General features: G+C 39.8%; 1 protein-coding gene across 1 annotated transcript in view; it reads left to right on the top strand.

The window, feature by feature from the left end:
• Positions 1–4,543: 4,543 nt before the first annotated feature.
• Positions 4,544–27,624, top strand: part of LOC126203611 (integrator complex subunit 2-like) — a 91,888-nt gene continuing 68,807 nt past the window's right edge. The window contains exons 1-4 of the mRNA XM_049937978.1: positions 4,544–4,938; positions 5,011–5,149; positions 5,316–5,538; positions 18,376–18,506. Of these exons, the coding sequence (XP_049793935.1) occupies positions 4,655–4,938; positions 5,011–5,149; positions 5,316–5,538; positions 18,376–18,506 (777 nt within the window). The 5' untranslated portion in view covers positions 4,544–4,654. The remainder of the gene's footprint in view (positions 4,939–5,010; positions 5,150–5,315; positions 5,539–18,375; positions 18,507–27,624) is intronic.

Consider the following 27,624-nt stretch of genomic DNA (forward strand, 5'->3'; position numbering starts at 1 on the left):
TTGCCCTCCTCCTTCGGCTACATAGTTTTGCGTATCATCCTCATGTCGTAGCCATTAGCTCCCAAAGCAGACAGACAGTATAGCTATGAGTTCCCCTCTTTCAACTGCCGCAGCAGACATTTTTATGCAAGTGTTCGAAGAAACAGCACAGGATGGGAACACCCGTGTTCCTTTCAGAATCCACGCACACCTGTTCCCATCTGGACCTATCCTTCTGCACAGCCCAGTTTGCCCGTCGTCTTGAGTGATCCATTCTCTCTGACACATACTCGAGTGACCATTTCCCTGTTGCTATCCATTTGCTGATTCCTACCCCGCGTACGTGCTCACCCAAACGGCAGCTTACTAAGGCTGACTGGAGGCTTTAGTTCTCCCTGATGACCTTCGACAAACATTTCCCCATTTGTGATGACCAGGTAGAATATCTTGCAAACGTTATCCTTATTGCTGCAGAAAGTTCCATCCCTTGTACTTCCTCTATACCACCCCATGTCCCAGTCACTTTGTAGACTGAGGCACGCTGTGATGTAACTCACATGTGAAGACGTGCTCTCCACATTTTTTAACCATCATTCTACAATGAAAAACTGCATTCATTATAAACAGTTGTGTGCCCAGTGTCATCGTGTTCTTTGGGATAGCAAAAAAGCTAGCTGGATTTCCTTCACTAGTTCTTTTAACAGTTCCAGTCCCACTTCCGTCATGTGGGGCAACCTCCAATGGCTCTTTGGGACCAAGATCCATTCCCCAATTTCTGGCCTGACAGTACCAGACAATGTCATAGTGGACCCAACTGCTTCAACACCTTGGGCATCCATTTTGCAGAGATTTCGAGCTCCTCCCATTATCACACTGCCTTCCTCCATCAGAAACGAGCGGAGGAGGCTCAGGTGATACCCTTCTCTTCTCAGAATTGTGAGTGTCACAATGCCACCTTTACTATGAGGGAGCTAGATCATGCTCTCACTTAATCCCAATCCTCCACTCCAGAACCAGACGATGTTCATATTTAGATGTTGCACCACCTTACTCTTGCGGATAAGCACTATCTGCTTCATACATACAACTGCATCTGGGCAGATGGCACATTTACCAGACACTGATATGAAGCCACTGTCATACCTATACCAAAGCCTGGTAATCACAAACATCTTCCTTCTAGCTGCCACCCCATTTCTCTCATCAGCTGTGTTTACAAGTTGACAGAATGCATGATTCATGTCCAGCTGGTATGGTGGATCGAGTCTCGCAGTTTACTAACTGCTGCACAATGTGGATTTCGAGCACAGTGTTCTGCAGTTGACCATCACGTCACTTTGTCCACCCATGTCTTGAATGGTTTTCTGTGGAAATCCCAGACTGTGGCGGTGTTTTTCGATTTAGAGATAGCCTATGACACCTGCTAGAGGAATGGAATCCTCCATACTCTCTACCCATGGAGCTTCCATGGCCGCATGTCCCATTTCCTTCAGGACTTTTTAAAAGACCGAGTTTCCAAGGTAAGTGTGGGTTCTGCCTTGCCAGACAACTTTATCCAGGAAAACGGCGTGCCTCAGTGTTCCGTCCTGAGAGTCGTCCTTTTTGCTAACGCCATTAACCTTGTCTCCCATGAGGCATCTCCAACTCCCTTTTCATTGACGATTTTGCCATCTATTACAGTTCTCCATGGACTTGTCTCCTTCCATCTTCAGTGATGTCTCCATTGTCATCACTCATGGAGCATCAACAATGGCTTTCATTTTTCCACTGACAAAACCGTTTGTATGAATTTCTGGCAGCACAGCTGGTTTCTTCCACCATCTTCACATCTTGGGCCTGTTGCTCTTCCATTCATTGAAACTACAAAATTCCTGGGGCTCATCTCGATGGGAAACTTTCTTGATCCTCCCACATGTCTTACCAGGCAGCCTGCTGCAAGTGGTCCATCAATGTCCTATGTGTCCTCAGAGGTATTTCCTGGGCAGCAGCTCAAACTACACTGCTCCGTTTGCACTGGTCCGTTCGAAATTAGACTATGGGTGTTTTATTTATGCATCTGACCATCTGTCCCTCTTATGCCGTCTCAATACTATCCACCACTGTGGCATCCATTTGGCCACTGGCGCCTTTTACACTAGCCCACTTGCAAGTCTGTATGCAGAAGCTGCCAAACTACTACTGTCCTACCACCATGACTTTCTCCTCAGCAGATATGCATGCTGTTTGTCTACCATGTTTGGCCTTCCATCATATGGCTCCTCCTTCGATGCCTCCTTTGAACGCCACTATGGGGCACGTCCCTCTTCTCTGTTATCTCCTGGAGTTTGCTTTTGGCTCTTGCTCCAGCAGGTTAACTTCACGCTACCTGCAACTTTTCCATTGGGTGTGAACCACTTTGGCTTCATGTGGTGGCTCTTGTTCACCTTGGCCTCATTCACTTCCCGAGGACACTACTCCAGCCTCGTTCCAACACCTTCAGGTTCATGATCTTTGCATGGAACTTCGCGATAATACCTTGATACTGATGGCGCTCAGATTGACTGTGATGTTGGGTTGTGCCTTTGTCATTGGCACCGATGTTTTTCGGTATCAGATTCTGGAATACTGCTCAGTATTTACAGCAGAGCTCTTCGCTCTATATCAGGCCACGCAGTACATCTGGCAACACAGGCTTTTCAATTTTGTCATCTGCTCCAACTCTCTCAGTGTCCCTGAAAGCCCCTGTGTGCTGTACACTGTCCATCCCTTAGTGCAATGGGTCCAAGAAAACTGTCACTTGCGCACTCTTAAAGGAGCCACTGTGATATTTATGTGGATTCTTGGTCACATCACTCTGTCAGAAAACGAGGCCGCTGATGGTGCTGTGAAGGCTGCAGTTCTCACACTTCAGCCCGCTAGTTCTTACATTACCTCCAATGATCTTTGTATTGCGTCTGTCAGCAGTTGGTGTTACTTTGGCATCGCCACTGATGCTCCCTTCAGGGGGACAAGCTCCATGTTATTAAGCCTCTCCCAGCGGCTTGGACGACCTCCTCTCAGCCATCTCGCCGTGAGATCATATCAGGTACTGTCTTTCTAGCTATCGCCATTTGTTAAGTGGTGCTCCCCTACCACTTTGTGCTCATTGCGCTCAACTTTTGACGCTCTGACATTTCCTTACAGAATGCCCTTTTTTTTTAGCGACTTCAGTTCTCGTTTATGTTTTCCGTGTGAGTTATCAGCCGTTATAGCAAACGACGTGCAGGCTGTCGATCGCATTTTACTTTTTATCCGACGTAGCGATATGGCGAAGGTCATTTAATTTTTAGCTCAGGACCTCCGGTTCTCTATGGCGTATTTTATAGACTTTTCTCCACATCACTGCTTTTAGCAGCCTTCTCTTCCGTCGATTGCGACTAACGATGGTCGTCTTTAACTCCTCGCTTTGTATTTGTGTTCTACAGTTTGACATGGGTGCGTATGACCATAGTTGTTTTTGCGCTCTAAAACAAAACAAACAAACCAACCTTGTAGTTCCTGTAGAGGAGACAGTGCCCGCGGGAGAGAATATTACTTGAGGTAACTTGCATGTTTCATTGATACCGTAGAAATTAAAGCAGTATGCAGTATGTTTGAAATACTTCGGTACTGCCCAAAAGTTTTCATTGCGGTGTATTCAATAACCTAAACCCTTGTTGGTCTCTGAGCCTTGAATACTGACAATTGGAAAACAAAAAATCTAGTAATACTAGATCATATTACTTTTTATTTATTTGCAAATATTAGTATACTGGAGCTATAAAATCATAGTGTTTGTTGACACAGTTGTAAATGTCCACGCTCCTCAATTACATCCTGAAAAAAAGGTGTTAAAATGTGCAAGACATGGTAAACATCGCATCAGTAAAGTGATACTAACCCCATGTACAGTGACTCCATAGATTACAGTCGGAATGCCCAGCCGGCCGTGGTGGTCGAGCGGTTCTAGGCGCTTCAGTCCGGAACCACGCAGGGTCGAATCCTACCTCGGGCATGGATGTGTGTGATGTCCTTAGGTTAGTTAGGTTTAAGTAGTTCTACGTCTAGTGGACTGATGACATCAGATGTTAAGTCCCATAGTGCTTGGAGCCATTTTTCGGAAGTCCCATAAAATGATCCGCATGAATTTATAGTAACGCGGAAATGTCAAGTGCATTTCATTCTTTCTCGTGCAAATTAAAAGTGTCAAAATCTTTTACGAGCTGTCAGCCCTTTTACAGCTTTTAACTATTTTGAAACAATCAAGAGAGAGGTGGAAGTTTTAACTATCTATAACCCTATTTCTCTGTAAACACTGAAAAATACATTATTTTCTAGTTAGGATTAGACTTGAATTCACAAATCGTCTGTAACTCATTCTGCAATGATTTCGAAACTTTTGGGGCTGCATTTTCATAGTGGGGTTTTAAGCAGCGATTATTTTCATTGTCACTGCGCATTCCGACAAAACTACAGGCTGTGGGGCGGGCAAAACCTTCAGTAATGTCTACAATTAAAATCTTTGGTGGCGATACAAGTGTCCAGAGATGCTAGGGCGTGCAGCAAATCACTACTGTATTTCGTGTATGTAAACAAACAGGGAAGGAAGTGTGTTGTGTTGGTGGTTGTGTGTTTTTGTATGAGAAGTTATCGTAATTGATGATCAGGTTTTTGAAAAATGAATTACACCTCTGTAGTGTCTCCACGAGTATTTAAAGCTATTCAGAACGTTGATGTAGCTGAACTTTCAAAATGTACCTCGAAAGAAATCCGACCTATTCTGCCATGCCTGGTACGAATGAGCTTAATCTCCCCCCATGACATCACGAGAGACTGCGCTGAAGGCAGAAAGGAAATTTTGACGCTTCTATCGGGGATTGAACATGTCAACTCCATCGTTGCACTCTTATCCATTGATTTTCATGCATTGGAGAGTGACGTAAAAAAAGAGCAACAATTGAGGTAAGTAGTTGATAACATGCTTGCATTAATGTTCGTTGATGAGACATAACTGACATGAAATAATATCCTTAGGCAGAAGTTGGGAAGTTCTCAATCGGATAGCATACTTATTCAGTCACTACAAAATGGGCTGGCACTGGAATTCGAGCGCAGCGACTCAACTCGAAGACTCCGGCTTGTACTGAGTGAATTGTTGTTCATATCGTCACAGGTAGTTTCCTCCTCCACTATTACCACTTTAAAATAACATTTCCATTCACTGATATGGTTAAAAATGTTTTAACGCTTGTTTTTGAATCAGTGCAAAAATTTTCTTTTGACTGTTATTACTTGACTCCAAGGATGATTTGTACATCTTATTCTCATATTCTTGACAGATTCATGAACAACAACGGGGACCAGACTTTTATGTAAAACATTCTGATTTATTTGACAATGCTGTATACATTGAGGAAGTCTGTGATGTAATTTGCATTGCACTTGCAGAACTTCCAGCAGTCTTAAATACTTTGGATATTGTGGAAACACTTTTACATATTAAGAATGGCCCCGAAATCATTTGTTGGATAGTTGCAAATTCACCAGACTGCTTCAGAGAAGGTGTGTATTAGAGTTACTCCTCATCTTTTAATTCTGCACAGTGTACTGCAAGCTTTTTGGTAGTGGAGCTTTTTACTACATTTAAAGTATGGTAGCAGCATATGCTGTTGGCGTGGCAGTGGTCTGAAGTGCATGCAATGGGCCAAGAAGAACATTTGATATGAGTTGTTGGCTTTGGCCAGCAAAGTAATATTAATGGCTGCTGTCATCTCACCTTTTGATACATTTAATTGCAGTTTTGTTGTTAGTTGGTGATGCCAATGAATGTGAAAGCAAAAAAATAGTGGTTGTTGGGTCAGACTGATCTGCAGCTTAGCCCATTTGAAAAATCACTACTAATATCACGTTAGTCATATTATTTGTCACATGTTTCCTGTGTCACTAATCAAAGCCGATGACTTGCATAGAATATTCCTCTTTATTCCATGCAGTTGCTAATGTGAAAACAAGTTACAGTAAGTTATTTTCATGTTACTCTTACATTTTTCATATATCCTTCAGTGATGTAGAATGTGGTAAACAGTTTACTAAACTGGTACATTTTCTTGATGGAAATATAGTTAACATGATGACACTTTGTGCTTATTAATGAAACTACAGTAGGGCTATATAAAGTAAAATTTATTTTGATCAGTATCAGCATTTTTCACAAAGCAGAAGTTATATGTGGTAGACAGTCCATAGTGTTTGATTTTCAGTTCATGTTTTTGTCAACTTCTTTTGATACACATCCAACAGATTAGCGTCATGAGCAGAGACATTCATTTCCACTATATCTATGTAAAATGGGACGTCATTTTCAGGATTATAAAAGAAACTGTCCCGTTTTCTTATAGCAGATAATGGAAATGAAGTCCCATGCTTCTTGACAGAGCATAGGGGAACGATGCGGGAGACCCACACTCCCATACTAGGCAAGGCCCTAGTGGAGGTGATTTGCTGTTGCCTTCCTCGGATCATAATGGGGATGGATGATGATGATGATGATGATGAAGACAACACAACAAGACCCAGTCATCTCATGGCAGGCGAAAATCCCTGACCCCTCTGGATATCAAACCAGGACCCCATGCTCGGGAAGCGAGAATGCTACAGCAACACCACGAGCAATGGACACAGGAGATAATATTTGTCAAAAACCTGTAACATTGATTGGAGGAAAGCACAGATCATACATGTCTACAAGGATGGTAGGACTCGTGATCTCATTTATGTAGATTAAACATAATGTGTTATCTTGAACAAAATGACCTACTGCATTTCAATCATCATGGATTCCGAAAACATTGGTTATGCAGTTTCCAATTCTTGCTCTTCCCATGCTACATATTGGAAACCATGGTTTGAGATGAGCTTCCAAAAAGCATTTGACCTAATACTAAACCAGTGTTTGTTAATTAAAAGGATAGATTATTGCTCACCATTTACAGAAGACTCGGAGATGCATACTGGCATAATGAAAAGGCTGCTATACGTTTCCACTTTCGGCCAAAAGGCTTCCTTCTGAAGTAGAAAACACATACACATTTGCAGAAGCGCAACTCACATGCACATGACCACTGTCTCTGGCAGCTGTGCCCAGACATAAATAAATTTTTTTTTTTTTTTAATGCAGAAGATAAAACACAGGAAAGAAGAGAGCTGCAGCGGCCAGAGACGGGTCATGTGTGTGAGTTGTGCATGTGCCAAAACCGTGGCTGCCAACTGTTTCAACACTACTTACAAAGCTTTAAGAACAAAATTAAGTGAGGAATCTAGAAGTGTACTTTGGCCTTCTACATATAATTCCTGTAGGGAACACAAGGACAATATTCAACTAATTCCAATGTGTACAGAGGCATTTAAGCAGTTATTCTTCTAGCACTTCTTATGCAAGTGGTATGGGTAGAAACCTCAATACATGGTACAGTGGGAAATATGCTCTGCCATGCACTTCACAGTGGTTTGCACAATATGAATAGAGATATAGATGTAGACACAAATTAGAGCAGCTGACATTGACACTTGCGAGTGCTTTAACTTTTGTTGTCAGTTGCAACACGTGACTAGTGAAGATAGTCCTGAGTTTAAAAACTTTTTCGGTGAGATGATATTTCAAACCTGTAGGATTATTAATAGTTGTAAATCTCAGACTCTGGGAACAGTAGCACAGTTTTCCAAAAACGGTAAGATCAGGCTTTTTCCAGGTGATGCAATTATCTGTATTGAAGTGCTATCTGAAAGGAGCTGCATAAATATTCATTCAGATCTTGATAAGATTTCAATGTGGCAACTTGCTCTAAATGTTCAGAAATGTAAAATTTTGCACTTCACAGAACGAAAATATGTAGTATCTATGACTGTAATGTCATTGAGTTACTGTTGGAATTGGCCAACTCATATAAATACCTGTGTGTAACACTTTCTAGGGATATGAAATGAAATGATCACATAGGTTCAGTCATGGGTAAATCAGGTGGTAGACTTCAGTTTGTTGGTAGAATATTGGGGATGTGCAATCAGTCTGCAAAGGAGACTGATTACAAATCACTCATGTGACCCATCTTAGAATATTGTTAAATTGTATGGGACCCACACCAAGCAGGACTAACAGGGGATATTGCATGTATACATAGAAGAGCTCTGCAGATGAAGAAGAAATTGATGAAATGTATGACGAGATAAAAGAAATTATTCAGGTAGTGAAGGGAGACGAAAATTTAATAGTCATGGGTGACTGGAATTCGTCAGTAGGAAAAGGGAGAGAAGGAAACATAGTAGGTGAATATGGATTGGGGGAAAGAAATGAAAGAGGAAGCCGCCTTGTAGAATTTTGCACAGAGCATAACTTAATCATAGCTAACACTTGGTTCAAGAATCATAAAAGAAGGTTGTATACCTGGAAGAATCCTGGAGATACTAAAAGGTATCAGATAGATTATATAATGGTAAGACAGAGATTTAGGAACCAGGTTTTAAATAGTAAGACGTTTCCAGGGGCAGATGTGGATTCTGACCACAATCTATTGGTTATGAACTGCAGATTGAAACTGAAGAAACTGCAAAAAGGTGGGAATTTAAGGAGATGGGACCTGGATAAACTGAAAGAACCAGAGGTTGTACAGAGTTTCAGGGAGAGCATAAGGGGACAATTGACAGGAATGGGGAAAAGAAATACAGTAGAAGAAGAATGGGTAGCTCTGAGGGATGAAGTAGTGAAGGCAGCAGAGCATCAAGTAGGTAAAAAGACGAGGGCTAATAGAAATCCTTGGGTAACAGAAGAAATATTGAATTTAATTGATGAAAGGAGAAAATATAAAAATGCAATAAGTGAAGCAGGCAAAAAGGAATACAAAGTCTCAAAAATGAGATCGACAGGAAGTGCAAAATGGCTAACCAGGGATGGCTAGAGGACAAATGTAAGGATGTAGAGGCTTGTCTCACTAGGGGTAAGATAGATACTGCCTACAGGAAAATTAAAGAGACCTTTGGAGAGAAGAGAGCCACTTGTATGAATATCAAGAGCTCAGATGGCAACCCAGTTCTAAGCAAAGAAGGGAAGGCAGAAAGGTGGAAGGAGTATATAGAGGGTTTATACAAGGGCGATGTACTTGAGGACAATATTATGGAAATGGAAGAGGATGTAGATGAAGATGAAATGGGAGAAAAGATACTGCGTGAAGAGTTTGACAGAGCACTGAAAGACCTGATTCGAAACAAGGCCCCGGGAGTAGACAACATTCCATTAGAACTACTGATGGTCTTGGGAGAGCCAGTCATGACAAAACTCTACCATCTGGTGAGCAAGATGTATGAGACAGGCGAAATACCCACAGACTTCAAGAAGAATATAATTATTCCAATCCCAAAGAAAGCAGGTGTTGACAGATGTGAAAATTACCGAACTATCAGTTTAATAAGTCACAGCTGCAAATACTAACGCGAATTCTTTACAGACGAATGGAAAAACTGGTAGAAGCGGACCTCGGGGAAGATCAGTTTGGATTCCGTAGAAATGTTGGAACACGTGAGGCAATACTAACCTTACGACTTATCTTAGAAGAAAGATTAAGAAAAGGCAAACCTACGTTTCTAGCATTTGTAGACTTAGAGAAAGCTTTTGACAACGTTAACTGGAATACTCCCTTTCAAATTCTGAAGGTGGCAGGGGTAAAATACAGGGAGCGAAAGGCTATTTACAATTTGTACAGAAACCAGATGGCAGTTATAAGAGTCGAGGGGCATGAAAGGGAAGCAGTGGTTGGGAAAGGAGTGAGACAGGGATGTAGCCTCTCCCTGATGTTATTCAATCTGTATATTGAGCAAGCAGTAAAGGAAACAAAAGAAAAATTCGGAGTAGGTATTAAAATTCATGGAGAAGAAGTAAAAACTTTGAGGTTCGCCGATGACATTGTAATTCTATCAGAGACAGCAAAGGACTTGGAAGAGCAGTTGAATGGAATGGACAGTGTCTTGAAAGGAGGATATAAGATGAACATCAACAAAAGCAAAACGAGGATAATGGAATGTAGTCAAATTAAATCGGCTGATGCTGAGGGGATTAGATTAGGAAATGAGACACTTAAAGTAGTAAAGGAGTTTTGCTATTTAGGGAGTAAAATAACTGATGATGGTCGAAGTAGAGAGGATATAAAATGTAGACTGGCAATGGCAAGGAAATCGTTTCTGAAGAAGAGAAATTTGTTGACATCGAGTATAGATTTAAGTGTCAGGAAGTCGTTTCTGAAAGTATTTGTATGGAGTGTAGCCATGTATGGAAGTGAAACATGGACGATAACCAGTTTGGACAAGAAGAGAATAGAAGCTTTCGAAATGTGGTGCTACAGAAGAATGCTGAAGATAAGGTGGGTAGATCACGTAACTAATGAGGAAGTATTGAATAGGATTGGGGAGAAGAGAAGTTTGTGGCACAACTTGACTAGAAGAAGGGATCGGTTGGTAGGACATGTTTTGAGGCATCAAGGGATCACAAATTTAGCATTGGAGGGTAGCGTGGAGAGTAAAAATCGTAGAGGGAGACCAAGAGATGAATACACTAAGCAGATTCAGAAGGATGTAGGTTACGGTGGGTACTGGGAGATGAAGAGGCTTGCACAGGATAGAGTAGCATGGAGAGCTGCATCAAACCAGTCTCAGGACTGAAGACCGCAACAACAACAACATAGAAGAGCGGCACAATTGGTCACAGGTTTGTTTAATCCATGGGAGAGTGTCACAGAGATACTGAAGGAACTGGACTGGAAAACTCATGAAGATAGACATAAACTATCCCAGGAAAGTCTGTTAATAAAGTTTCAAGAACTGGCTCTAAATGTTGATTCTAGGAATGTACTACAATCCCCTAGGTATTGCTCACATAGGGATTGTGAGGATGAGATTAGAATAGTTATTGCATCCACTGAGGCATTAAAACATTCCCGTGCTTCTTATGTGAATGGACAGGAAGAAACCCTAATTCAAATGGCTCTGAGCACTATGGGACTCAACTGCCGAGGTCATTAGTCCCCTAGAACTTAGAACTAGTTAAACCTAACTAACCTAAGGACATCACAAACATCCATGCCCGAGGCAGGATTCGAACCTGCGACCGTAGCGGTCTTGCGGTTCCAGACTGCAGCGCCTTTAACCGCACGGCCACTTCGGCCGGCAAACCCTAATTACTGGTACAATGAGACATACCCTCTGCCATGCACCTCACGGTGGTTTGCAGATTATAGATATAGATGTAGAATCATACTTCTTTTTAAAGTGACACTTGTTTGTAGTGTTGTCTATTTTGTAAATGCAGAGACTTGCGAAATGTGATTGGCTACACATGGCAACACTGCCTCCTGTCCCTGCAATCTGCCAGACAGAAAGTTATTTTATTCGAGTCAGTGTATCTATTGTCTTTTTCAACTAGTGCTGTGCATTTAAAAGAGAGGAAAGAAACTGGTTTGTGCTGTTGAGAGGGCTGTGTTCAGAAAGCTGTGGTAACAGTTTGATTCCCATGTATATACCTGCTGAGAAATTACTATTAATATTGGATCTTTATATAATGAAAACATTCAGTGTTTCTTTACATAAAATGCTCACGAAGTCTTTATGTTTATGTTTGCAGTGCTTATGTATAGCCTATACATAGAGGCAACTATTTGATCAAACACAAAGTCTTAATTAAAAGTAAGTGGTGAGTTATTTATCACTTACTGTGACATGCAAATGTTTGCATGTTGTTTGCTTTAGTCAGGGTAACAACAGTTTTAATTATAAGTGATTGCTAGTAAATCCATTTGTGGTAGAACAGGTATTTGGCACCAATATTTGACTGGCGAGGAGAGGAGAGAAGGTGGTGCAAAATTTCTGGATGCTAAACTCTTTGCTATTGTCCGGAGTTATATGAGGGCGAGCTGAAAAGTAATGCCAATGAATTTTTTAATCTGTTCTCAATATTGGTGGAGGTATTACATGTCATGCATATTCATGCTTTCCTGCCTCAATGATGCAAGTTGCAACCCTCTGTTACAAGGGGGCTCTGAATTGTAGCCCATAACCATCTCAGTGCTTGAGAAACAGATGACTGTAATTGAGTTTCACAAATTTAAAGAGTTTGTCCACACATGGCACACCCTCTCCTTCAGTATGACAATACCAGATCGCACACTAAAGTGCCGTCATTTATGACGGCGGCCGAGTTTAGGTTCGTTCTGCGCATCTGACGTCACAAAGCACTGTCAGCCAATGAACAGAGAATGATGTTGCCAGAGCTCCGCTGCAGTGCAGAGCACGGACGAGTGTCTTCAGTTTTAAAAACATTCAGTCATAAATAAAGTAATTGAACAAAAGCAATGTCTTAATAGCAGACTTCCTTTTATAGAAAGTTTGGAAAAAGCATTCTGTATACCAACTGCTTCAGATTCTATTAATTAATTAAACCAAACAAGCAATAAGCCTCCTAATTTAGGTGATAGCAAGGAAAGGTGTTTGTATCATTCTCACTAACCGCTTTTTCGCAGTAAAGAACAGCGGTAATTGTTATTTCCAATTGTACTTCGACAAAACGTGTTTGTTGGTATTTTGTGTGATATTTTAGAGTCCTCCGGGAGATGCATTGAGTGACGAGCTGCGTTAGCTTAATGGTTAAAGTGTATGGCTGCTAAGTGACAGGTTCTGAGTTCAAACCTTGTTCGGTGCTTAATATTTTCTTTTTTTAAAAACAATATCGAAGTGTCTTACTTCATGAATTTGATTCGTTTGAATGTAATTTTTTGAAATTTCTAGTGGCAACTAAAATCGACCATACGGAAAGTATACGCTATGGACTTTTACCTCTGCAAACTCTTCAAAATTTCGTGCAGTGGTTTACTACATCTAATGCTGCACAATAACTGCATTGAACATCGAAACAAAATTAAGTCATTTATGGGGGGAAGGTATCAGTCAAGAAGATGTGTAAAAATCAAATTTTTGGGCCAAATAGTTTTTATGAAATCGAATGATAGTCTGTCAAAGCAGTCGAAACACCATGTGTCTGCACAGGTGAGCAATGCAATGATGACAAAATCACGCACATTGCGGAATGCGGGGAGCACGTCTCTGTAGCAGCAAAAGGGTTAATGCGGCCGTGGTGGCTTTACTTCATAAACTGCGTGCTCCCTCCTAAATGTAAGTTTGCGAACTATACTATGGCGCTGCTTCTCTTGGCGCGTACAACTGGCAACGCAGCCATCTCCCGCGTCTGGGCAGGCATGCGCGAACCGCCAAGATAAAAGAATTGAACCTTAGTGCAGCGACATCTGCAACAATCCAATGGCTTTTGTTCACAGCTAAACTGTCATCGATCAGCCTCTATACTGTCCCGACTCGGCCTCATCCTGTTTTCATCTGTTTCCAAAACTGTTTCCAGAACACCTTCGAGAACTTCACTTTGATAGTGATGAATCATTGCAAGCAGAGGTGAAATTGTTGCTCCATCAACAAACTCAAACATTCTACGGTGCCTGTATCAACAAACTAGTCTCTTTTTGGGAGAAATGTGTTCATCACCAGGATGACAATGTTCATGATTAAATATGTGGATATGGAGAATAAAGATGTGGAATGTTAATGAAGTTTCTTTTATTTAAAAAGCATTAATAGTTTTTGCAGAAAAAATTCAGAGGCATTACTTTTCAGCATACCCTATTATTTATCTGGACCAAATTAAATGTTGTGAAAGGAATTGAATGAATTGATAGAGATTAGGTCTCTCGAAGATGCACTGGCTTGGATTGATACCATCGCAGACTGCTGAGATATGCCGAGTCTACACTGTTGTGATTGTTAGCAAAAATCAAAAATTACTGCTAGATTGGGATTCGAACCCAGATTTTCTGCTAATTGCAGGCAGTTGCCTTATCCATTTCACTGATTTTTTCACTTATGGTTAGTGAACAGTACAAGGTATGTGAATACAGAAATACTGGGAAGTGGAGCCAGTGGCAGACTGTTACTTCCCCGCTGGAAGGGATAAATATTAAAGTGAATTAAATGCAATGAAATGAAAAGAATGTATCATCGGGGATGCCATCATTGAAGCTGCAATGGCATAAAATAATATCAGTACAAACTTTTTGGATGTGCTGAACGTGTAGTATAATGAATATGTAATGTCAGTTGAAAATTTGTTGCTGATTTGGGCTAGAACTTCAAAATTTGGCTTATCACAGGGAGTTTCCTGTATGTGCAAAGAACGTACCTCAGATTACCATGTTCCTCCACTGTCTCTGTTCTCACCAGTTGTGGTATTCCCACATACCATGTGGGAGGATCTCTATTAGCAGTGTTTCGAAATTGTTAGTGAAAACATCAGTGACAATCATGGTTTGACACCAGCCTGGAGACATGCTCATTTAACCCAGTGGTTGTGGCAACTGCTCAGAAAAAGTAGGAAATCCAGATTTGAGTCCTGGTCTGGCACAAATTTTCAGTTGCCAATACATATTCATCTAACTTATTTAGTTTACCCAGTGTATGTATGTGGTAGGAAATCATACATCATCTAACTTGTCTTTGAATGTACTCTCTTGGAATTTTAACACTAAACCTCTCCAAGATGTGCAATGCCCATCTTGTGACATCGGCCACTGGAAAATGATGAGCATCCTGCAATGCTCTAATGCTTGCTAAATGAATTCATGATCACACATCCCATTCTTCTTAGGATCAACTGTTATCACCTCTGTTAATCCTGCCTCATAAGGAATTAAGACTGAGTGGCTATACTTAAACCATTTCCAGAATGAATTTTTACTCTGCAGTGGAGTGTGTGTCGATTTGAAACTTGCTTGCAGCTTAAAACTGTGTGCTGCACTGGGGCTCTTATTAATCTGGGATCTTTGCCTTTTATGGGCAAGTGTTGTATCGACTGAGCTATCCGAGACTCATGACCTTCCCTCATAGGTTTACTTCTGCCAGTACCTCATCTCCTACCTTGCAAACTTCACACAAGATTTCTTGCATACTTTGAGGGATTGTCACTCCTGAAAGGAAGGGTATTGTAGACATGGTGTAGCCACAGCCTAGCAAAGGTACCAGCTTCGAGTCCCGGTCAGGCATGCAGTTTTAATCTGCCAGGAAGCTTCACTTGAACCATTGTTTTGTAAGCCACTTCATTCTTGGATATATTGCATATCCTTAGAATTCGTCCAGTGAACCTCAGCTTGGCATCTGCTTTTCTTGTAACAAGTTTAATGTCATCTTTAATATCACATATTTTACCGTTGGTTCAAGATATCAGTACCAGTTTTGACTTACTACCAAGTCACCAGCTAATGATTTGAATATGTTATGTAATAACTTGTCAACAGTTCAAATCATGTGATGATGAAATTGTGAGTGCTCCTCCGGGCCTGGTCATTTGACGAGTCACTATGTAACCTACAAATCATCTAAGAACTTAAAACAGGTAATAATATCATGATCCAAGGCAGAAGTATATAATTAAAAATAACTTACCAGGCAGTCACTATGTTTTCCTAAGACAGTATGTCTGTTCTGTGTTGTTTTATACAGTTGGTCCCTTTAGATTGATCTGGATGGGTATGTAAAGGGTTTTTTGGGTGCTGCTGTTCCCAGTGATTTGTCATCAATATCGTAAACAAAAATGTGTTTTTCCATCAACTTATGTGCAATATATTGCACTTATAAATGAGGTGTATTTTTTAAGTATGAACTGTTTTGAAATAAAAATAAAATATGTAGACTTTTATTAGCAGTTTTATTTTTACATGAAAATCTGTATTTTAATCTACTTTTCTATGAAATTCCCACCATATTGAGGCACTTATCATATCATACAATCAGTTTTTTAATATCATCCGTACAGAAAGCTGCTGCCTGATTATGCAACAGTTGTATGAAGCACACACTTATTGCTACTTGAAAAAACTCGGGTTACATAATATCGAAATCATAAAGTGTCTGTTCTCTCTCAGTTTTTCGTCAGCTTCTGCTACAAATCATCAGTAATGACCGAAGGCCGCTCACTTCGTTCTCCAACTTGCAGGTTTGTATGACCATTTTTAAAATTTCTAACCCATTTCCCTACCATCCAATCACTCATAATGTTTCCTCGATACACTTCGCTGACCTGATGATGAATTTCAGCAACCTTCATGTCTTTAGCACGAAGAAGACGAATCACAGCATGTTTCACAGTTGTCGGGATTCTGAATCGGAGAAGGAATTTCAAATATTCACAAACAAATGTAAACAGCTGAATATTGTTGAGAATGATGTAGTAAAGTATTACAGTACAGGCACGTAGAAATAAAATTACTGACTGGTTTGATGCGGCCCGCCATGAATTCCTTTCCTGTGCTAACCTCTTCATCTCAGAGTAGCACTTGCAACCTACGTCCGCAATTATTTGCTTGACGTATTCCAATCTCTGTCTTCCTCTACAATTTTTGCCCTCTACAGCTCCCTCTAGTACCATGGAAATCATTCCCTCATGTCTTAGCAGATGTCCTATCATCCTGTCGCTTCTCCTTATCAGTGTTTTCCACATATTCCTTTCCTCTCCGATTCTGCGTAGAACCTCCTCATTCCTTACCTTATCAGTCCACCTAATTTTCAACATTCGTCTATAGCACCACATCTCAAATGCTTCGATTCTCTTCTGTTCCGGTTTTCCCACAGTCCATGTTTCACTACCATACAATGCTGTACTCCAGACGTACATCCTCAGAAATTTCTTCCTCAAATTAAGGCCGGTATTTGACATTAGTAGACTTCTCTTGGCCAGAAATGCCTTTTTTGCCATAGCGAGTCTGCTTTTGATGTCCTCCTTGCTCCGTCCGTCATTGGTTATTTTACTGGCTAGGTAGCAGAATTCCTTAACTTCATTGACTTCGTGACCATCAATCCTGATGTTAAGTTTCTCGCTGTTCTCATTTCTACTACTTCTCATTACCTTCGTCTTTCTCCGATTTACTCTCAAACCATACTGTGTACTCATTAGACTGTTCATTCCGTTCAGCAGATCATTTAATTCTTCTTCACTTTCACTCAGGATAGCAATGTCATCAGCGAATCGTATCATTGATATCCTTTCACCTTGTATTTTAATTCCACTCCTGAACCTTTCTTTTATTTCTATCATTGCTTCCTCGATGTACAGATTGAAGAGTAGGGGTGAAAGGCTACAGCCTTGTCTTGCACCCTTCTTAATACGAGCACTTCGTTCTCGATCGTCCACTCTTATTATTCCCTCTCGGCTGTTGTACATATTGTATAAGACCCGTCTCTCCCTATAGCTTACCCTACTTTTTTCAGAATCTCGAACAGCTTGCACCATTTTATATTGTCGAACGCTTTTTCCAGGTCGACAAATCCTATGAAAGTGTCTTGATTTTTCTTTAGCCTTGCTTCCATTATTAGCCGTAACGTCAGAATTGCCTCTCTCGTCCCTTTACTTTTCCTAAAGCCAAACTGATCGTCACCTAGCGCATTCTCAATTTTCTTTTCCATTCTTCTGTATATTATTCTTGTAAGCAGCTTCGATGCATTAGCTGTTAAGCTGATTGTGCTGATAGTACTTACTTAAAAACATACCTCGTACATCAAGACTCAACTGCCAGCCCCTGTACCAAATGTTTATATTCTGCAGGCCTTGCGACATTTTGCTACAGTTTTAATTGCATTGTGACTTTCCTCTAATAACAGTACTATTCTGAGTAGCCTAGCAAAGCAGTAAGAACTGTCCTTTCCTTTGGGTACTCCAAAAGTCCGACGATTTCACCCTGTTAATGACAGTGTGTTTAATTTATCCACCTGGAAGCACAGACTCTAGGCACTATTATGGTCTGATATTCTGTAATTTCATTGTTAATTGATGAAGCAACATGCAGAATGTGATTGAGTACCTTCTGGGAGTCATGAAACGCAACCATTATCTGCAGTCTATATTTCGGCCCTTTCTAAGAGGGATAAGCTCTTTGTTGGCACCAGATTTTACCTTTTTCCTTCCCTTCCCTTCATTCTTTGCTCATCCATAAGACCGCAGTTACAGCACTATTTGTGTAAGTACTCATCCCAGTTATCCACACAAAACAGATATGCACTTGGCTCTTCATAACAGGTCAGAGGAAGCTCCTACACGTACAGTAGGAGAGTGTCAAGGGCAGCTGTGAGGGATTTCCATGATGTTCCCTGCAGTGAACAGTGAAGATGGTTTTAATTTTTGATGGATGTATATAGAGGATTTGATGGCAGATATGTGATTTTTCAACAGTCTTTTTTTTTAGTTGTAAGAATGCAAATAATTATTTTTCTGTTGCTGTTTGGCAACTCTGAAATTTATCACTCTGTTTTCAGTTTGCACAAGTCTCATAGCAAATGGTGAACGTCAAGAAGAAGACAATGTTGGGAGCAGAACAAGAATACAAGCACTTAGCATGCTTTGTCAGATGAATCCCTCCCAAGCCCTTGCCATCAGAGCTAAATGTGTAAGCTTTAAGTAAATTAAGTGCTTTAATATGGTAAAATTCTTGTATTATTGCTTATAGTAGAACTTAAAAACTAATTCCGGAATGTAGTCTGTAAAGTATATTGACAATTTAAAGTGTTGACTTAATACTATCAAAAACTAATGAAGCTGACAGAATCGTGCAAATGTTAACGGTGCTGATTCTCAAGTTTGCATATTTGTTAACTGTTTGAGGACCAAGATTTTTGACCTGTTATTGTCTCTGTCAGCTTCCCTTTTTCCAGTTATCCACCTTTTAATTTAAAAAAAAAAAATCTAAATAGAAGTACAGTAGAGCGTTGATTATCCGAAGTAATTGGGGGACATGGGTGTTTGGAAAACTGGTTTGTTCAGATAATCGAACTGTACATGTTTATTTGTCAAAAAAAGTACTGTACAGTAAATTTATTCACAAAAACAGGCATCTCTTTTAGTATTACAAAGTAACATACAAAGGCAACTTCAGTAGGAATATATAGTAATAATCTCGTACTTGTCCCTTATAGAAAGGACAACATGTTTACGTTTAAGCATTTTGTATTGTCAAGTTCACTTCTTCACACAGCAGCACACAAGTGGTCGTAACAGAGAACAGAAGGTGACTGTTTGCACTGTGAGAAGCTCTTCTTGGGGGCGTGCAATCCTTCAAACTATGCGGAGCGGCACGCCTCAGCTCTAAGCTGACGCAGCTGTTGCTGTGACCAGCTTTGATACTGCCGCTACTTCTACTGCCAGTGCCAAGCCAACAGAAATGTGCTGATTGTTGAAACACAGTGACTGGCAGCTTGGCCAGTCAGCAGCGCCTTGTGAAGGCCTTATTAGAAGCAATGTTCCGCCAGCGGTGGCCCAGTGCGGCGACTACTGTGGGAAACTTGGTTTGGGAGTGAGGGGGATGATGGACAGTAGGGTGGGAGAGTAAAAGGTGCAAGCGAGTACACAGTTCGGTTAAGCGGTCGTTCGGTTGACCGATGTTCAGATAATCGACACTCTACTGTACTAAACAATGGAAAATTTGTTGATATTCAAAGCTGTTTACTAACATTAGACAGAGTAAAGGTAATCAATTACTGTATAACTGAGTTGTTGAGCAGTCAACAGGCACATAAACAAGATGGAAAATGCATTTCCACCAAATAAATTTGCTTTCACTGGATGAGACTGTGATGTCGAAGATAAAAATGTTCAACTATCAACTCCATGCTACTTGTGTATTGGGATATAAAAATATTTTCCATGAGGAACAAAATTAGTGTGTTCCAAGCCAGTGCAAATGTTTGTTTCCCATAAAAGGCACTTTACAGCATCTGTTCACAGGTTTATCTAGTGGATGCAAAAGTTCAGTACTGAAACAGAGAATTGTTAAGGCAATGGTACTGGTCACAGTGACAGATAACTGCAAATGCTGGTTGTTAGGCAGTTAAATGTTGTAACTGAAAACAAAAAGCCATTTATAATCACTAGAAACATTCCAGTGCGTCAGATGGCTTTCTGAAACTTGTAACAGTCCATGTACACAATCCTCCCTGATATAATACAAAACTTTTCATCGCTCACATATATGCAGTAATACGATTAAACAGATTAGATGACTGGCATTCAATACTTTTTTTCTCACTGTTGATGTTCTGTTGTATCCTGTATTTTGTTGACTTTGTAGTCAGGAGTGTGCAAAAGGCTGTTGCATTATGCTTTGCTTCAGATTTCCACTTAATTCAACCGCAGTCAAGATTTTTTGTTCAAAAAAGGATTAACAACAGCATTGAGTTACAATTTAAGTCAGAAAGTAGTACACAGATCTGTAATCCTGGCCAGCTGCAATCACAGTTTGGTAGCAGTTCTGGTGTGGATTGTCCACTGTTATCAGTAAAGTTGTAGGACAGTGAACATCATTCTATTTGCAAATTCGGCACTTCACAATATGACTTTTCTTATAGCTGAAGACTATCATGTCTTGCAGTCAGTGTGTAATAATGGGCTACATATAATGTTACTCATAGCAAATAGACAGCCACTGCTTAGTACTGACTCGCAGTTGCCAACTAGTCCACACCATGTATAGGTGCCTGAAGTTGCTGTTATTTTCGAAACACCAGGAAACTTTTTCCCCACTGAGCTTAAAGCCACAAACCATCAGATCACAATACGGTATTAAAGAAAGAATCACTTGAACGAACACATTGTTATGACAGAACCACTTCTGTACAAACTTTGTGAGAGCAGCCAACATGTGGCTGCAAACAGTTTTAACATGAGTTAAATGAATTAACCCCTCAAGAAAAACCAGTCAGATAAACATCATCCTACATACAGCAATTTACCAGATCAGATCACACAAAATATTGAATGCATACAACAGGAAGAGGTTAATAGTTAGTGTTCACAAATACCTCATGTACAATATATGGCTTAGTTAATATTATACTAGAAAGTCAGTGGTGAAATAAAAATAATGTAATGAGTAAAGATAATAACTCGTCATACAACTGAGACATGGAGCTACCTCCAGGGACCTGCTCATCTGGCGTAACGGGCAGCTTACTTGCCTGCAAGACGCGGATCGAATCCACGCAATGGAGTAATGATGTGGGCTGGTTCACCGGCTAATGTGAGCATGGTTTGTAGGCTGTTTCCCATGCTCGTTTAGGCAAATGCTCTGCCGGTCCCAAAATTCCAGCCTCAGAGAATATGGTACACAAGCAGTTAAAGTATGATAACGTACAAAACCAAGTTCACACAATTCACAGACAGATGGGGCACACAACCTCCCTCCCTTAAGTTACTTTGATGACTATGTTGGCAGGAAGGTCATCCAACCACAAAGTTAAATAATAAAATTAAAAACTGCCAGATCCTGGAAAGGAGTCCTCTGCCCTGGATGAGACAAACACTATGAAAAAGAGTAAGAAGAAGAAGAGGAAAGACTTAAAATGTTGAGCTTTCAGACAGTGTCCTCCTCTGGAGTTGGGCCGATGTGTATAAGTATGTGTGTATGTTTGTGGCTTTTTATGTGCCTGCTGACTTCTCAGTCTCCTTCTTGTTCTCCTTCTTCTTCTCATTCTTTTCGTTAGCATTTACCTCATACAGGACAGGGAACTCCTGTCCAGGACTCAAGAGTTTTATATTTTATTATGAACTATGTGGATGCACACCCTTCCTGGCACCACAGTTGTCAAGGAAACATGAGGGAGGGAGGTCGTGTGCCCCATCAGTCTTTGAATGGTGTGAACTTGATTCTGTATGTTATCATATTTTAAATGCTTGTGTATCATATCCTCTGAGGTGGAATTTGGGGACGAGCACATCATTTGCTTAAACGAGCATCAGAAACCGCCTAAAAACCTCATTCGGGTTAGCTGGTGTACCAGCCCACAGCTGTTAATCTGCCGTGTGGATTCAATCTGGATTTGTCCCATCTCATTGTCATGTAAGCCAGTGTGCTTCCTAATACACTAAATGAGCAGGCCCCTGTACATAGATCAACTGCTCCTTCCATTATTTTTATTTCACTTATGAAGTTCTAGTATTATTTTATATTATATTTTATATTATATTTTATATTTTATAAATATAAAACTCTTGAGTCCTGGACAGGAGTTCCCTGTCCTGTATGAGGTAAATGCTAACGAAAAGAATGAGAAGAAGAAGGAGAACAAGAAGTATAGTATTTTTGTGTGGTCTGGATAACAGCAGTATGTAGGATGATGTTTTATGTGACTGGTTTTTCTTGTAAGATTAGTTCCATTAAGTCCTGTTAAAATTGTTTGCAGTCATATGTTGATTGCTCCCACAGAATTTGAAAAGCAGTGGTTCTGTCGTAACGCTGTGTTCGTTCAATTCATTATTTCTTTAACACTGTATTGGTATGCAATTGTGTGTGACTTTAAGCCCAGTGAGAAAAAAGTTACCTGGTGTTTCAAAAATAATAGCAGCTTCAGGCACCTTCTTGTGGCATGGAGTAGGTGACAATTTCGTGATAAAGTAGGCCATTGTTCATAGCATCTTCAGACTCAGTTCCACACAGTGGCTCTCTGTTTGTTGCAAGTAACATAATGTGCAAACCCATTATTCCAGGCTGACTGCAGTACAGGATTGTCCTCAAGTACAGGGTGTTTGAAAAAGAACTCCCTAGTTTTAATGTCCTAGAATCTATACAAAAGTGACATGCACCATTCTAGTTTGCGGTGTTTGATTCATCAACTCTTCAAGTTTGGCTCCCCTGCAGTTGGCAGGTCTGCTTGACATTGATATGGCACCAGTGCTCTTTTTTCCTCTGTTCCTTCAGTTCAGTGCAGGTGTGCGTGCAGTGCAGAGCAACTCAGAAATGAGGCTACATTTCATGTCAGTGGAACAGTTAATCGCCACAAGTGCAGAATTTGGCTGGCAGAGTATCCACATGAAACTATTCAGCATCAACGTGATTCTCCCAAAGTTAATGTCTGGTGTGGTTCGATGGAAGATCGTGTGATTGGTCCTTTCATTTTTGTAGAAAAAAACAATAAACGGGAACATTTACTGTGACATGTTGACAGTGTACGTCTTTCCCCAAATGGACAATACTGAGGCAAAAAAGGGGCCTTTGTTTTTCCAACAAGATGGCACCCCACCTCATTACAGTAACTATGTGCATGTGGCTCTTGACACTCGCTTTCCAGGAAGGTGGATAGGCAAGGCTGGCCCAATATCTTGGCCACCATGAAGCCCAGACTTAACCCCACTGGACTTTTTCTTTTGGGGCCACATAAAAAATGTTGTGTGCAGTGAAAAGATGAGAGACATCAATCATTTACAGGAAAGAATTGTCACAATGGTTGGAACAGTTACACCTGAAATGTTGGTGAAGATGTGGGGAGAAATGGAATATCATCTCGACGTCTGCAGGGCAACAAATAGATCCCATGCTGAAGTCTACTGACATTAAACAAAACTCTCTTTTATAGTATGTACTCACTGATGTAATTTTTCATTCATTTTCCCATTAAATTTATACTTAAAACTAGGGAGGTCTTTTTCAAACACCCTGTATACTGAAAGTCATATCGCGAAGAGCCAAATTTGCAAAAATAATGTTGCATGGTGCCCTACAAGTTACTGATAATGACAGACATTCCACATCAGAACTGGTGCCAATATTGGTAATGGCTGCCCAGGATTACATATCTGTTTATTACTTTTGTGACTACAATTGCCTGCCTGAAGTACAGAAATTGTAACTCAGTGGTGTTGCCAAGCCTTTTTTTGAACAAAAACTATTGACTGTAGTTGAATAAGGTGGAAATATGAAGCAAAGTAAAATGCAACTCCCTTTCGCTTGCTTCTGACCACAAAGCTGACAAAATACAGTATGTAATAATATGTGGTGAAAATGTTTTTGTGGTGAAGTTTGGGATGTGTATCATTGCTTAACACAAGAAAAACAATGTTCAATATACCATGTCTTATTATGGATATTCTCCACCAAATAATGATTTATCTTGTGTAGTCCGGGGTGCTGCTGCTTGATGCTGCCACAGGTTTGTTTTGATGTTATTGCAGCACCACATGGGATTTATGCAATAGTTTCAGTAAGATTCAGTGCTTCATGTTCACAATAGATTTTATTTCGCACTCTAGGTGTTTGGCGGCAAACATAAAACTACACTCCGACTACATGCTGTTGATATAATATTCAGTCTAAGACTTCCCTCTGGTGGCATGCAATTCACCTCTATTTATATGATTTTAAACAATTACTATCATTGTTACATATTGAATTTTGGATTTATAAAATTAAAGTGTTGGCGTTTATCTGGTAATAAATATGCAACCAGTCGCTTTTTACAATTTATTCAACCATGAACATGTTTTCGAGCCACTGTAGGCTCATCTTCAGATGGAGGTGTTACAAGAACATTATGTTGTGGACCAAGTGTAGTTAGATGCAGGGCCAGTGCTGCTGGTGGAAATGACAGAAATTTAGTAATCAGTGATGAAACATTTATGAACCTGAAAGATTTTTATGTTATAGGTACTTACAGTGCACTGCCTTGGGTTTTCACATCAGACTGCTTCTTATAATGTGCATTACTAAGCTATGTACACAAATAATAGCTACACTTGGTCGACAACATAATGTTCTTGTAACACCTCCATCTGAAGATGAGCCTGCAGTGACTCTAAATCATGTTCATGGTTGAGTAAATCATAAAAAAGCGACTGGTTGCATATTTATTACCAGATAAATGCCAATTTAAATCACAGTCTTAGTTCGTCATCCACGATGGATATACTGAAATTAAAGTTTTTACATACATCTTCCCAAATTACATAGAAAATTACATGGGATAAAAGTGAATAACTTTATACAAAGACTGAAAGAACCTATTTCTATTAACATCATAAATTGCATGTTTTATCATTGCAACAATATATTTCGTTAATTTGCATACATTATTTTATTGACTTAAAGGAAAATCTTCCTATCATTTTCAAGAGAACAGAGCGATTAGTCTTATTGAATGAAAGGCCTAGAATCAGTTAATTAAATTTTGTACAAGTAAAATTTTACTTTTCTATATGATCGTAATTACAGTTCTATTAACACCAATTAGAACATGAGAATGCTGGATGTCAGACTGAAGAATCATCATTTCTTTTTTGCATTAGGCATACAAATAATTTCTGGTTTCAAAACATACAAATAACTGTCTCTCTGTGACTTGGAAATATTGGAACTTTAATCGTTAATTACTTCATAAGTACAATAGCAAAATTATTCCTACCATGTGCCTGTAGTTTGTATTTTGTGTAAATTATGAGGTTACATTAGTTTTTAATCCAGTATGTTTCCTTCATTCTATGTACTGGTGAGGCCCAATGTGAACAATGTCAAATCAACCGTTTAAATTAGTGTAAATTACTAACTTGGTGCGCAAAGAATCTTCAGTGTGTCACAGTAGTCGAATCCAGATAACCAGAAATGTGTTTCCTTCATTCTGTATGCTGATGAGACACAATGTAGGCAATGTCAAAGCAACAGTTTACATTGGTGTAAATTACTAATATTACATATATGCTCTCTTTGGGAGAGTGGAGATGAGATTGGAATAGGACACAGGATCCCAAAAGGGGTTGTGGTATTACAAGTATACAACAAAAGATCAACGGTAAGAAACAAAGGACTGAATGCTTGTCATCTAGTCAGTTTCATCACATTACTGCATGTATGTGAATGATGAAAAATGTTGTATTACATCAGGAAGTCTCTTGGAAAAAATATGTATGAAGACTGTTACGAGTTTGAGAAAGCCATTGTCCAATGACATAATCAGATGTTTCATGTTGTTAGAAATGTATTTGTTTTGTTTTGTTGGCAAGTGTGTGAGAACAACGATTTGAAATTATCTGCTGCCTCAACCAGTATCACTGCCCTAGCAATTCTCAGTCTCATGCTACACTTTTGCATTAACTAGTTTAAATTTGTGACAGGTTGATGTGATGTACATTTTGTGGGAACCAAACATCTGTATTGGCTTGGAAAGTCTCTAGTTTGTGCCTCATGGAAATTATATGTGTACCCTGATGCACTAGTATTGCGGAGTTCACACCGATCATCGGTGATTCGACATCGGAGCCTTCTATCAGAGCCTTATCAAATCAGTTCCATAGTGAAAGCAAACTGATATGAAGACTCGCAGAGATGTTGCAGGCTGTTAGCATGAAGATGATTTTTTTTTTTTTCAATTGAACCTGTTATTCACAGATATGTGTTAGCATGAGACTCCATGGACAAAGTACAGCACAAAACTGTTGTGGTCTGCAGTCTGAAGACTGGTTTGATGCAGCTCTCCATGCTACTCTATCCTGTGCAAGCCTCTTCATTTGCAGGTAACTACTGCAACCTACATCCTTCTGAATCTGCTTACTGTATTAGTCTCGTGGTCTGCCTGTACATTTTTTACCCCTCACTCTTCCCTCCAGTATTAAATTGGTGATCCCTTGATGCCTCAGAATGTGTACTACCAGCCGATACCTTCGTTTAGTCAGGTTGTGCTACAAATTTCTTTTCTTTGTTCAGTACCACCTCATTAGTTACATGATCCATCCATCTGATCTTCAGCATTTCTCTGTAGCACCACATTTTGAAAGCTTCTATTCTCTTCTTGTCTAAACCGTGAATCAACCAAGTTTCTCTTCCATACATGGCTACACTCCATACAGATACTTTCAGAAAAGATTTCTTGACAGTTAAATCTATACTCTATGTTAACAAATTTCTCTTCTTCAGAAATTCTTCTTTTGCCATTGTCAGTTTACATTTTATATCCTCCCTACCACGACCATCATCAGTCATTTTGCTGGCCAAATAGCAAAACCCATCTACTACTTTAAGTGTCTAATTCCCTCAGCATCATCTGATTTAATGCACTACATTCCATTAGCCTCATTTTGCTTTTCTTGATGTTCATCTTACATGCTCCTTTCCAGAAACTGTTCAATTCATTTAGCTACTCTTCTGAGTCCTTTGCTGCCCCTGACAGCCTCAAAGTTTTTATTTCTTCTTCCTAGACTCTTAATTCCTAAACCAATTTTTTCTTTTGTTTCCCTTACTGATTGCTCAATATAAAGATTGAATAACATCGGGCGTACGCTCTCCCTTCTTAACCACTGCTTCCCTTTCATGCATCTCGACTCTTATAACTGCCATCTGGTTTCTGTTTGAATTGTAAATAGCTTTTTGCTCCCTGTATTTTACCCCTGTCATCTTTAGAATTTCAAAGAGAGTATTCCAGTCAACATTGTCAAAAACTTTCTATAAGTTTACAAATGCTATAAACATACGTTTGCCTTTTCTTAACCTATCTTCTATGAGAAGTTATAGGATCAATATTTCTCGCGTGTTTCTACATTATTCTGGAATCCAAACTGATCTTCCCCGAGGTCCACTTCTACAAGTTTTTCCATTCTTCTGTAAAGATTTCATGTATTTTGAAACCATTACTTATTAAACTGATAGTTCAGTAATTTTCACATCTGCCAGCACCTGATTTCTTTGGAATTAGAATTATTATATTCTTTTTGAAGGTTGAGGGTATTTCACCTGTCTTAGACATCTTGCTCAG

The sequence above is a fragment of the Schistocerca nitens genome, chromosome 9 (genome assembly GCF_023898315.1).
Source record: "Schistocerca nitens isolate TAMUIC-IGC-003100 chromosome 9, iqSchNite1.1, whole genome shotgun sequence".
Classification (NCBI taxonomy): domain Eukaryota; kingdom Metazoa; phylum Arthropoda; class Insecta; order Orthoptera; family Acrididae; genus Schistocerca; species Schistocerca nitens.